The sequence below is a fragment of the Balaenoptera acutorostrata genome, chromosome 12 (assembly GCF_949987535.1).
Source record: "Balaenoptera acutorostrata chromosome 12, mBalAcu1.1, whole genome shotgun sequence".
Lineage (NCBI taxonomy): Eukaryota > Metazoa > Chordata > Mammalia > Artiodactyla > Balaenopteridae > Balaenoptera > Balaenoptera acutorostrata.
Genome location: NC_080075.1, coordinates 55,375,205 through 55,388,684, shown reverse-complemented (window position 1 = coordinate 55,388,684; position 13,480 = coordinate 55,375,205). Strand labels below are relative to the sequence as shown.

The following is a 13,480-nucleotide window of genomic DNA, read 5'->3' as shown; positions in this document are numbered from 1 at the left end:
CTCCGGTGCCCCGTCCTGACGCCCCGCATTTCCCATCCCCCTCGGCGCCCGGGGCCGACCTCCTTGACCTTCCTACAGCCGCCTACCCTATTGCCCCAATCCCCGAGGGGGAAACGTGGCTACGGGACTTGGGAGAAAGGAGTGGGCAGCTGGGGGCCACATCGCCCCGGCCTCACGCCACTTCACAGTGAGCCGGGCACAAGGGAAAAGGGGTGGCATCTTCCTGGGAGCTCCCGCTTGCCTCCAGCTGGGTTAGGAGGGAAGGGTCCTGGTGGGGAACGAAACTGCCCCAGAGCCTAGATGATTGTGAGCTTCTCTCCCCGCCCCCCCTTCTCTGCCCTTGCAGTCAGCGTCACCGTAGGGGGCAAGCAGTACCTCCTGGGACTCTATGACACAGCCGGACAGGTGAGTGTCTTGGCCCCTGGCCGCACCCCCCCGCCCTTTCCCCAATTCAGGGTGTCTATGAAGGGCCTTTGGAAACTGACGTGTCTAGGAGGGAGGGTGTGTCTGCAAGGGTCCCTCTGGATCAAGTATTTCTTTTTTCAAGTCACATTAGGAAAAGGAAAAAAAAAAAACCTCAGCAACAAACCCAGACCAGCCTACCCCATGTGAACCCCTGGGCTGAAAGTTTCTGCCTGTGTGTGCCTTCTGTCTGGTGCCTGGTGTGTGGGTCCCAACTCCTGTTGCAAAGTGGCAGTGGCCAATCCTGAAGCGCTCTTATTTTTAGTTGCCAGATGACCAGGTCTCCCCTCACAGCCTTTGTCTGGTCCCTCATTGGTGAGTGGTCTGCCTGCCCGAGGAGCCTGATTGGTGGGAAATGGCATCATCTAATATGATGGGAAGGCATTTGGTCCTGGTTATGTTTATTACAACATCATTGCACTCTGGGACTCCAGTCCCTGAAAACGTAATTTGTGGTATTACCAGAGGACCACAGGGAAAAAAGAAAAGAAACAACAGCCATCCAGCCACTCCCAGGGGCAGGGAGGGGAAGGAGGGGTTAGGAGTTAAGTGTGAATCTTGGAGGAAGAGCTTTTTTTTCTTGTTCCCTAGGAAGGCCAGGTGACTTTGTCTGGGTTTTCTTTGGTAGAGATTATTGTGCAGAAAGAAAATGCACCCTCCGACCATTATTTGCAAATTAGAGGTGGCTTCTGAAGGATTAAGGTCTCCTCTCTTTCTCTGTCCCAGCTCCACCCTCTTCCCAAGCCCACTTTTGCTGTGGGCCTAAGATGATTTGTTTGATGAAGTTTTGCAAAATCCAGCCCTGTGATTAGACCTGAAAATTTGGGTGGAAGTTTCCACGTGTCATCCAGACTTGAGTCCTTGAGAACATATGAGCGGCTGAGGGCCTTGGAGAGTGTCTTTAGGGGATGTCCAGTAGTACAGTTTCCTTATCTGTAAGACGGGGTTTAAAAAATTCAGACCATTCCCCTCGGCATATATTATATGCTGGATGCTTAGCACTGAGTCTGGCACACACTCGGCACACATTAGGTCAATAAAGAGGAGCTTTTCTCTGTAGCCCTTGTAGATTTGGATTTCAGAATTGTAGTACCAGGTTAGATTCCGAAGAATGTCTTGTTGGGGGACACCTCCATGTGGCCTCTGGTTTCTATACTGTGAAGTTAGAGGAGCCTCAGAGAATAGAGAAACCACTGGCAGAGCGCTAGGTACCAGGTGCCTGAGGCCGCCCACTTTCACCAAACTGAACCAGGTTAGTACAAAGAGTTCTTAGCTTTCCAGGGCCCCTTTTCATTACCTGCCTTGTAGTTACTCCTTCTATCATTACCAGACGGTATGGAGGGCAAGAGGCAGCACCCATTCAATCAAATAAGACCAACTTTTAAGCAGTACAGCTGGTAAACAGCAGGTTGAAATTGTTGTTTGAAAGGAGAGAGGTTAAGAATCGTCTCTAATTTTAACTTCTCTCACTACTGCCTCTTCCTTTTTCTTTGTTACTTGTCACCGTGGCCATCTTTTGACCATGAGCCCTATTCAACAGGACGTGTGTATGTCAGAGCTGTTCTGTGCACATTCAAGTCTGGCTAATATCTACTGACTTCCTTCTACATATCAGGCCTGGGGCAGCCACATGCAAATATTATTTTATTTTCTCCACTAAACAACCCCATGAGACGGGTGATCCTCCATCTTTGCAGTTGAGGAAACTAGGCTCAGAGAAGCTAGGTTGCTGATCTAAAGTCACAGCTACGGAGGGGTGTTGCTGGGACTAGGACATGGGTCTGAATCTGCCATAGTTTGAGGCGGTTATATACAGAGGAAGTCATGGGAGGTGCTGAGGTGCCACCTGGGTTGATTGGGTTGCTTGTGTCTCTGTAGACAAGGTCCTTGGAATCTTCACAGTCATTCTCTGAGTGAGGGTTGTATGCCACCCCTGCAGAGGAAAAAACCCAGGTCCAAAGAGTCAAGTGCTGTTTTCAGTGGAGATTGTAAGGTATCTTCCAAGTGGGATCAACCTATTAGTGAGAGTCAGATATTACTGTTTTTACCCAATGGTGGATCACCTACTCTATTGGCCAAGAGGTGTGTTAGGCCCCCTTGGTGTTTCTCCCAGAGTCTAAGACTTTTCTTAGCAATAATTCACCTTTCAGCATCCAAGTGTTTATGACTAATAAGCAATCTTAGCAACGTAATCATCAATGAGATTAAATGAGTGCCCACTTTGTACCTAGCACTGCGCTAAGCACCAGGGGGGTACAAAAGAATAAATTTAAGATAGAGATCTGCCATGTCTGAGGACAGCATAGGTGGAAGTGTCTGAACTAGATGCAATGTGTGATATGTAGGAGATTCCTGTGTTGTACTTGGTCATTAAGACCTCGTGCCTCTATGAATTGGTATCCGATTAATCTTACAATAATAATAATGATAAAGAAGCACATTCACATGCATATACATATAGAGAGAAATTTTCAAGTCTGATGGGCAGCAGAGGAAAGCCCATGCGCTTTGGAACCAAATAAGCTTGGGCCCAGGTCTCCACCTTGCTGTACTGGTCCTGTGATTCTAGCTATATTATTAACCTTCTCTGTGATCTAGTAAAAATGTGGTTAATTAGAATCTGCACTGCAGTGTTATAGGTCGGCTTAAATTGTTTAATGTATATAATAACAGCTGACACTGTTCTTCGTTCATAATAGTAGATGTGTAATAAGTATTACGAGAAACTATTGTGCTCCACTGTGGGCAGTTTTATGGGGGGAAGAGGTCACACGTGGAAGAGGACAGTGTATTATACTTGGAGTTGACAGAAATTCTACTAGGATGCCAGATCCTAGAGCCTTTTTAGTGGAGGTATGATGCTAGCTTTGTACTTCGTAATTGCCACGGTCCCCATCACTGGACCCATGGACACGGTCAAGTGCTCCCTGCTCAAAATGCCCTGTTGTGTCAGATGGTTTCCTTTCTTGATCAGAACCTGCATCCCCAGTGATGTAAGAGAAACTCTCAGAAAAATGAAGAGTTCAGCGTAGAACTTGAGAACCAAGTGGCGTATGTAGGTTTCAGTCGATTCTGCTTTGGGAGGTAAGATGGAATGAGGGAGAAGCTCACAGCACTTTAAAAAGTTCACTCATGCACTTGGGCTTTCACTGTATTTGAACAACAGCACATCTCCCTTGGGTTGGAACTCCTAGTCTGTGTGCTTACTCTTGGGTCCCCTCTTTGACCCCAGTTGAGTTCAAAGCCATAGGTAACAATGGCCCAATTTATATATTAAAGAACATACTAGGGAACTTCAAGAGATGACTGTAGTAGATAACCTCTTGCCTTCCGGAGCAGGCTGCTTCCCCCTTAACCTCCGCTGCTATTGACAGAGAGAGAGAGAATATATAGTGAATGTGAATGTGTCGGGCATCACGTTCTGAGTCCCATCACGTTCTCTGCCTGGGCACATCCCTCCACACCCCTGACACACTAGCATTAGGCCAAAGGGAAGCCCCCCCTCTCTTGGCCAAGCCCCTGGTGGCCCAGGAGCAGCCCGACATTTTACTGCCAAGCATTTCAGAGTGGAAGTTGAAGGCGCTCCTTCCTCCTCCCTGTGGCCTGCTGGAGGGGTCCGGCTTCCGGTCTGGGCGTCTGCAGCGCTTCTGTTTTCTTGCCTGGCTTTCAGGGCTTCAGGGTCAGCTCTGCAGCAGCCCCAGTGTCTGCTCAGGGAGGTGCTGGAGGGGTGAGATTTTCCCTCCTGACTCTGCACTGTTTGGAGCTCAGGGGAAGTGGGAAGAGCTCTGGCTCTGGCAGACGAGCCAGTGGGAGCTGCCTGGCAAGCTGCTCTCGAGGTGCGGGCTCCAGGCTGATCTCTTAATCCTTGGCAGGAAGGCAGAACTTGATACCCTGAAGAGGGAAGGACGGACGCCCAGTTTTTCCCAGGTCCCGGAATACCCACACTCAGGAGGGTGTGTTGGGGGTGAGTTTGGGTTCCCTAGAGTTCCAGATTTAGCCACTGCCTCAGTGTGTACAAGTCCATATGTGTGCTTTTGGGTGTGCTGTTGCTATATCTGTTAACTTAAACACACACAAGTTCAAGGATGCATATAAGAGAGCTATAAATACCTTAACTCAGGTGTCCCCTGGGGTTGGTTCAGGGACAGGCGAGGTCTGTTTCTTACTTGACATAGCCCAGCAGCTGTGGCTGACTTGCAGGCCCTCTGGGTGCCCAGGGAAGCACTTCCCCTCCAGAAGGGTATCTCCAGGGAGGCAGCCTGGGAATGCCCTGCCTTCTGGAATGTCCTGCAGCACCCAAGGGCCTAGTTTAACAGGAGGGGGGAGGGGTAAGCCCAGGGTATTGCCACTCGTAGAACGCCTCCCACCTTCAGGCAGGCATCCTCACAAAACCTTCCGAGGTAGACTCTTCCCAGGTGTGGAAATTGAGAGTGAGTGGGCTTATGAGAACCAGACCAAGATGCGATTAGGAAAAAGGTTTTCCGTACTTTGGAGGGGCCTGCAGGGGGCATCAGTAGGGCTCAGGAAGTACCCACTCACATCACCCAGGCTCCAGGTCCCTGCAGCCCGACACTGCATCCCTGAGGGGCCCCGGGAGCAGAGTTTGGGAGGAGCCGCAGGGTTCCTTCCAGACATCAGCTGCAACAGGTGAGATGCTGGCACTGAGCATCCTGGTTTCCCTTAGTAACCTACTGTAGATTTGTCATCTGTGCATTTTGCTAACCTTTTTAGAAGCTATTTATATTTCCAGTCTGCACTGCATCATAGGGAATGCTGGTTTCCTCCTCCGCGTGGGGAAGGTGGGTGGCCTTTCTTGGCTTCGTAGCCTTTGCAGTGGCCGAATGCCCTGTGTCCCCCCTCTTGGCACTCTGATGTGGGTTTGGGATGTGATCCTCTGATCCATCCGGCTTCACTTCTCTCATGATTCTCTTGAGGTTTGGTGACATTTACGCTCTGGGAACCAAAGCTTACCAGCAGGTGTATCAGGAACGGTGTTATAGGTGCGCCCAGATGCCATCCGCTCAGCTCGGGAGTGGGGGGTGGGCAGTGTGTAGCTTCCAGGGGGCTGAGCATATATGGTCATTTTTATGTGTGCCAGGATGTGAAAAAGGTGGGAAGCATTGCTTTAAAGCTCATGGGTTAGAGGCCTTGTGGAGAACTGGGTGTTTGTGGTTTTGTTGTGGAATTTGGGGTTTCAAGAGATGAGCCCTAATGGTATTAAAACAAAACAAAAACAAAGCCGTTCTCCATGGGGCTGTCGGTTTCTAGCAATGACATGTGTTGGCAGCAGCTGGTACTACCAATAGGCCTCAGGTACAGAATAGCAATATGCAAGGAGGAGGAAAGAGAGGCTGTTACAAAGAAACTAAGCCCAAGACCACACATGTCTTTAAAATTCAGGCGCCTCAGCTGAATTTCCTTTCACTCAGAGGGCTTGGTTTTGCCCTAATTTGGTGTGTTTGGGTCAAGGAGCGGCTTTCCTTGCCCTCAGCAGTTTGCTGTTCCTCTTTTAGTTTCTGGCAGGCAGCTGCTTTGCACGAGGAAGAGAGGGGAGACCCAGCCAGGGAGGCTGCGCGGGGCGGCAGGATGGCCATGGCGGGTCATCGGAGCCCTTCCTGGCCACCCAGCTGTCCGAGTACAGTTCTTCCAGATCCACTGCCTGCTGGATTGGCTCGATTCTCTCTAAGCTCCATGAGGAGGTGACCGTGTCTCTTTTTCTCCACCGTGTTTTCAGCATGTAGCCCAGTGCCTGGTGCGTGGTAGGTCTACAATGACTGTTTCTTAAATTGAGTTGATTTGCATTTGGCTGTCAACTCATTTCTGCTAAGAGGTTAACCACAGACTAGGGTTATTGCTGTTAAATAAGAGCTTCTGGCACAACCCCTTTCTTGGAAAAAAGCTTTGTTAATTTAGTAGAAGTCTCTAAGTTTCAAAGGAGTGACAGGCATGGAGGTGAGCAGCAGGCCAGGTGCTATCCCCCGACCCAAAACCTGGGGGCTTTCAGTGGTCCCCAGTGGCCCCGTCCCCCAGTGCTGTCTCTCAGGTGCAGGCCCCCACGTCTTTCCTGAGACCTCTCACTCTCAGATGCCCTGAGGAGGAGGCAGCTTGGCAGTGACAGTGTGGGTTCTGGATTCTCTGGAACATTTTTGAATCCTGCTCCTCTCTGTAGCTGTGAGACCATCAGGCAGCCAACTTCTTCCCTCCCTGTGGACGGGGGAGATGATGGCCACCTTGCAAGGTTGCCGTCAGGGTTAGTTAGAGATGATGTGTAGTTGTCCCAGATGGCCTCACGCTCAGTCAGGGGTGATGGTCCCGGCCGGCTTTGGGGGCTCTACCCCAGTTCAGTTCAGCTGGTGTTGATTCAGTGCCTCCTCTGTGTTGCAACCTCCTGTGGGAGAAGAAAGGGGGAATCAGATGGCAGAAAGCAACGGGGAACACTCCTCATGTGAAAGTGAGTGGTACACCATCCCAGTTGAGAAGACGTAGTAGGGATAAGCTCTGGAAGGCTATAGGCTTGCAGGAAGAGATGGGAGGCAGCACAATAGACTGGTTACCACTGTGGGTCCCCACATTGGACTGCCAGGGTCTACTTTCCAGCAAGGGGCTTGACCTCTCAAAACCTCAGTTTCCTCATCTGTAAAATGGGGATTATAAAATCAAATCAGAGCTTCCCAGCTCCCAGGTAAGGGATTTTTCTTAGCCTCAAGGCGGCTGGTGGGGCCTGGGATGGACAGCCCTGGGCTCAGGTTGTCCCTTCCAGCTTGAGCCGTCTAACCTCAGTCACTTAGCCCATGGCCCCTCTACCCCACCCACTGTGTGCTGAACGCATATCTCTCTTCTCTGTCCCAGCAAGTGAAAGCTTGGGAACCGTTGGGCTAAATGAGGTCACGCAGGCAGAGGGGCATGGAGAACGGATATTCTGGGTGGAGAGGAACAGCATGGGGAGCACAGGCACGGGGTGTCCCAAATGTGTCTTTCTATGGTACCTCGGATCCCTGCTGTCAGTGTCAACGTGTGGAGTAGGGATGAGAACTAAATTATGGAGTTTTTCACCCAGTAACTGATGACTTAGTAATTAGAGAGATATTAATCTGGTGCTGTGTTGCTTGTTGATTTTAATAGAAAGAACAGAACATGGGGGAAGGGGCCTCTATTATTGTTGCTGTTTCTTTTCAAGTGACTGGTGGGAGTAGAGGCCCAGCCGCCTCTCTCCTGATGCCCACACTCACCAGCCCTTCCTAGACTCAGGGAAGACTCTGGGGTTTAATAATGACACTCTTGTCATTGAGTGGCACTCTTACAGGGTGTGAAGCACGTTGCACGTGGTGCTCCGTGAGGCTTCTCACCTGCTCTGAGTAAAGGAAGCAGGTCGTGGTTGCCTCCTTTGCAGGTTCAGAGAGGTTAAGTGACTTGTTCAGACCACACAGCTGGTAAAAGGCAACACCAAGATTGCAGGCCAGACTGCGCAACTCCAAGACCTGGGTTCTCTGTGTTAGACCACTCACACGAATCAGCTTGATGGTGTTATATGTCTCCTTTACGTCACGTATATTCTGTTGCTGACGATTTCATTAAAAAGTACATTCTGGGCACATTGCTTTTCTGGACAGAAGAGTTGGTGGAATGGTGTCTATAGATGGGACACTAGGGGCTGCTGCTGAAATGGCTCCTTAAAGATACCTCCGCCCCACCGCCACCCTGGGAGATTAAGGGTGCTTTGTCCATTTGTTCATTAACCTCCATTGTTGCTGAAAAAGAAGACTTCCCCTGCGTGGTGCAGGTAGCTGCATTGCCAATGAGGCTGTGGAAGAAACTTCATGCTGGTGCAGGTGTCACCTGTTCCCAGGAAGGAGCTCTGCGCCCCTTTGCATTGTCACCCCTGCTCCGCCTGCCAGCCCTGACTTGACATGAACTTGCTGTGCGGGGGCTGCCAGGCAGATGTCTTTTCCACCCCATAGGGGCTGCCCCAGGCTTTTCTTTTCTCCCTTTAAGAGTTTCCTTATTAAGGTAAAAACTGCCATTTTCAACCTGTTTGTCCCTCTTCCAACGGGATATGCCCTGAATATGCACCCAAAGACTTCCTCTGCCACCCACTCCTCATTTTGCCTGCCTTCCTGAGCATCCTGTTGACACCACCTCCGCGTGGGCTCCCACATCCCACGTCCCACAGCCTGGGCTGCGTCCCGCCGCTGTGACTGCCAGGACTAGATGAAAACACTCATTGAGTCAGTCAGCAAACATTCCTTGAGCACCAAATCTGGGCCGGTACCTGTGCAAGGGGCGGGGCTTATGAGACAGATCGGGCCCAGGCCCTGCCCCCAGGAGCTCACGGTTCAGCAGAGGTGGGAAGGGAGAGGGTGCCTGTTCATCGGGGGCACAGAGGAGGCTGGGTTCTGTCCTTCCCAGGAGATGAGAATGGGCACAGCAGCCTGGGGTTCTCCAGGTCGATTTTAGGTGGAGAAAGTGCTCAGATTGGATTCTTACATGTACTAGATGCTCAGTGAGGGTTTGAATTACTGCACTGGTTCTCAGATGTGGTCCTGAAACCAACATGCATCTTCTGGGAACGTGTTAGAAATCCAGACTCTTAGGCTTCACCCCAGACCTCTGGAATCAGAAAATCTGGGACAACTCTGGTATGACAAGCCCTCCAGGTGATTCTGATACTGGCCGAAATGTCAGAGCCACCAAGTTAGTGAATGTGAACTTAATATACCTTGTCTTAGCAAGCCACCTCCCCTCCTCCCCTCCCCCAATACACACACACAGACACACACACACACACAGACACACTCTATACATGCTCTACTTATACACTGTCTCCAGAGTGCAGGCACATAACTTACCCATCTTTTAATCCTTATTCATCTTTTAACCCCTGCCTATCCAAACACGCCTCCACACACCCTCATCTCTAGTTCTTTATGCGTGGTTGGGATGCTGCATGTTTGTTGGAATGAACTGAATCATTCAGCCACTGGTGCTGCCTTCCTCGCCTGCCTGGTGGAGATGGGGCCAAGGCACTATCAGGAGAAAACGGAAGCAGAACTTCTTAAGCTGCCCTTGGCTCCACTGGTGTGCTGTCTGGCCCAAGGCCGTGCACACAATAGGCTCCAGGGGTATTCCTTGATGAGGCCCAAGTGCCAAGCCATGTCCTCCCCCGTACATTAAGCAGCCAGACAGACTTGAGACGCAAGACCTGCTCTGTTCACCGTAGCTGAGGTTAGCACTCTGGGAGGTGACAGGCCTGCCCCTGAGGACAATGCTGGTTTGGTTTGTGCTAAATTAGTTCCAAAGCAACAGATGGGCAATGATGTCCTTTTGTATTAAAACTCCCCACTGGGACGGTTGGAGGAAGGGTTGTTACTGACACCCTTCTCGGCAGTGATTACTTTTCTGGCTGACCGTGGCTTTCTGCGTAAGTGTCCTCCTCCTCCATTCCCCTGCCTTCCCTCCACTTTCAAATTCCCCCTTCCTTCCTTCCTCCCTCCCTCCATCCCTCCCTCCCTTCCTCTCTCCCTTCCTTCCTTTCTTCTTTTTCTACTGCTCTCTATTCAAAACTTGTTCCAGTGTAGAAAAGCCATCCTCTTTCAAATGGCCTAACGGTTGGGATTATAAATGAGTTGGCTCAAAGTATGCCCCCCTTTAAGAGCTGCCACTGAGAGAAGGAATTTAATTCTGATTGTCCAGCTCAATTAAAATTCCACTTACCCCAGCGTAATTTTCAAAGGGCTGTCCCGCCCAGCTAGCTGGTTCAGGGTTCACAATTAAGGTGTGTCTTGTGGCCTCCCTGGCTCTGTAGGTATGGGGGATGGGGTAGAGGTGAGAGGGTCCCTGCTTTCTTCAGACAGGGGCCTTGTCTAGCAGCAGGGAGCTTCTGGTCTTCATCCAGCCTGCAGAAAGTGAGAAGTCCTGAGGAGGAGGCACCCTGTGAACTCCTCCTCTGAGACTCCAGCCCTCTTAGGGTTGAAGCCCGTCTTTGAATTTCAGCTGAGAAAATCATTTATAGGCTACAGTCTAGCATTTTGTTTTTTTTTTGTTTTTTTTTTGTTTTTTTAAGATTTATTTTTTTTTTATTGATTAATTGATTGATTGATTGCTATGTTGGGTCTTCGTTTCTGTGCTAGGGCTTTCTCTAGTTGTGGCAAGCGGGGGCCACTCTTCATCACGGTGCGCGGGCCTCTCACTGTCACGGCCTCTCTTGTTGCGGAGCACAGGCTCCAGACGCGCAGGCTCAGTAATTGTGGCTCACGGGCCCAGCCGCTCCGCGGCATGTGGGATCTTCCCAGACCAGGGCTCGAACCCGTGTCCCCTGCATTAGCAGGCAGATTCTCAACCACTGCGCCACCAGGGAAGCCCTAGCATTTTGTTTTATTCTTGTGTAAATCTTTATTCAGCACCCAGATTGTAAGCCCTCAGAGGGGGTCTGCATGTGGCACGTAGCGCTTATTAGCACAACTCACAACCAGGTGTGTGCTGGATTTAGGAGAATCTGTTAGAAAGATGATCATGAAAAGAACATCTCCCATGACTTTACATCACCTCCATATTGATTTTCTCATCAGCTCATTTTAAAGGCAATTCTGTTCTGTCTTGACGTCATTGAAGGTTTTTAAAATCAGGTTATAGGTGGTCGGTGTAATGCATTGCCTGCTGAGGCACAGTAGAACTCATTTCTTAGCTCAGGGAGTCCATTAGCAGAAAGGCTGCCAGGTCTCTGTGGATAAAATATTGGCCAGGGTGTGTGCTGTTCGCCAGCAAGTCTAGATCTGTAGGATTCCTTCCGTGTGCTTCGTGTCAGGTGTCCCTCTGTTACAAGCAGGGGAAGCCCTGACATCCTGCTGCTGGGCCAGGCAGTGTGGAAGCATCCGAGTCTAGGCAAGCTGGTGTTAGAAACAAAGCAATTCCTCAGAAATTCCTCGTGGGCCAGACTGCTTGTTTGCTCCTCTTTCCTTTTTAAGAATTGAGATATTATTCATATTCAGTGGGTTGTATATATTCACAAAGTTGTGCGACCTTCACCACTATTTAACTCCAGATCATTCTCATCACCCCCAGAGAAACCCTGTACCTATAATCAGTGACTCTCCATTCTGCCCTTCCCCCAGCTCTTAGCAGCCACTAATCTACTTTTTGACCCTGTGGATTTGCCTATTCTGGACATTTCATATAAATGGAATCATACAATATGTGGCCTTTGTGTCTGGTTTCTTTCACTTAGCATCATGTTTTCAAGGTTCATCCGTGTTGTAGAATATACCAGTACTTCATTTCTTTTTGTGGCTGAATAATCCTTGTCTGTCCTTTCTATTCCTTTCGTCAGTCTTCATCACATGGACATTCTGCCCGAACCCTGGAAACCACTGGTCGTGTACTTCTGGTGCTGTCTTCACCCCAGCTCTGGTAGGGCTAGGGGATGGTCTCCCTCTACCCTTTCAGTGTTCCAGTTCTCCTGTTGCCTCTGTTCATAATCCTCCCCACCCCCATCCACACTCTTATGTCTTTATTCATCAAATATGTGAGTATCTGTTAAATACAGGTGAGGTGAGGAACACGAAGATCCATCAGATAGGGTTCTTTCTCTGTAGGAGCTTAGAGTCCATTGGGAAGAGAAGATGTATACAGATGACCAAAATGCAAACAGAATATGGGGCGTGCCAAGAAAAGGTAAAGTGTAAGGAGTGTCATAAGGGTGCCTGATGGCTAGCCTGCTTGCCTGGAGCCTCCCAGGAAGCCAGGGCCTCAATGGGGCCATCAAGACTCAGAGACTTGATTTTATTGAGGCACTCACATATCATCAGGTCCACCGGTCTGATCTGTGTTACCTCATAGAGATCTGGATATAAATAAGGCTGTGGAAGGATTGTTTACCATGTGGTCTTGGTGGAAAAATGGACTCCAGCCATAAACCAGTAGCTCACAAGGAAGAAAAGCAAACAGCCAGCTGAACACACAGTATGCAAAGATATGCAAATTAAAACTTTGTTTTTCACTTATCAAATTGAACAACATGGGAAAAATTGATATTCAGGAGTCAGGGAAGTGGATGCTCTATGTACCGTTCAGTAAAAACTGACACAATCCATTTGGAGGTTAATTTGGCAAAGACACTTCAATTTTCAGTGATCCATTTCTATGAATTTATGCCAAGGAAACATTCAGTGTACACAAAGATTTACATAAAATGATATTCTTCACAGCCATATTTATAATAGTGATAAATTATAAACACATTAATGCATAGTAAAAAAGGATTTGTTAAATGATAGCATGATATGTATTAGAATAATCACAGCCATTAAAAACTGCTTTCAACAAATATTTAAAGATATATGAAAAGGCTAGTGGTGTGTTAAGTGTGAAAACACAGGAATCAAAATTATATATAGCATTATTACAACTTTGAAAAATCTGCATATGTATAATGTGTAAGAAAAAAATTGGTACAAAATTGTCAAAATGTTAAAGCAGTTGGCTCTAGGTAGTGATATTGAATACTTGTAGAAATTTACTTCTTTATACTTCATTCTGTTTTTCTCCAATTTAAAAAAAAGTCACTTTATTTTTATTGAAGTTATATATGCAGATGGTTTAAAGAGTCAACAGTTCTATAAGATCCTGTTATGGAGAAACAAAAGGTCCCTCTCCACTTTCCTACAGAGGAGTCCTTTTCCACTCCTCCGAGGCAACCGCTTTCCGTTCTTAGCTGTTTATGTTGGTAAAAGAAATCCTCTATTGCCTTCACACCATGAATGATGAGACTTTAGCTGTCTTTTGAATATGTCTTCCACTTCCCATCCACCTATCCCCAGTAGCTATATTGTAATTTCCATTTGATTATTGATCAGTGGTTATATTTTTATCACTGTGTTAGCATAGCTGAGCCATGTAGTGTACTGTAATTACTTTTTCCCTCTTTGTGCCACTTTTTGTTTCCCTGGAGTTAACTAATTATCTTGCTTCTTCCCTTGCTTAGTTTTCACCACCTGTCTATTTCATCCTAAACGCACCTTTCCAT

The 13,480-nt window shown here is 48.5% G+C and overlaps 1 protein-coding gene across 1 annotated transcript in view; it reads left to right on the top strand.

The window, feature by feature from the left end:
• Positions 1-13,480, top strand: part of RHOQ (ras homolog family member Q) — a 38,325-nt gene that overhangs the window by 618 nt on the left and 24,227 nt on the right. The window contains exon 2 of the mRNA XM_007190065.2: positions 347-405. Coding sequence (XP_007190127.1) covers positions 347-405 — 59 coding nt within the window. The remainder of the gene's footprint in view (positions 1-346; positions 406-13,480) is intronic.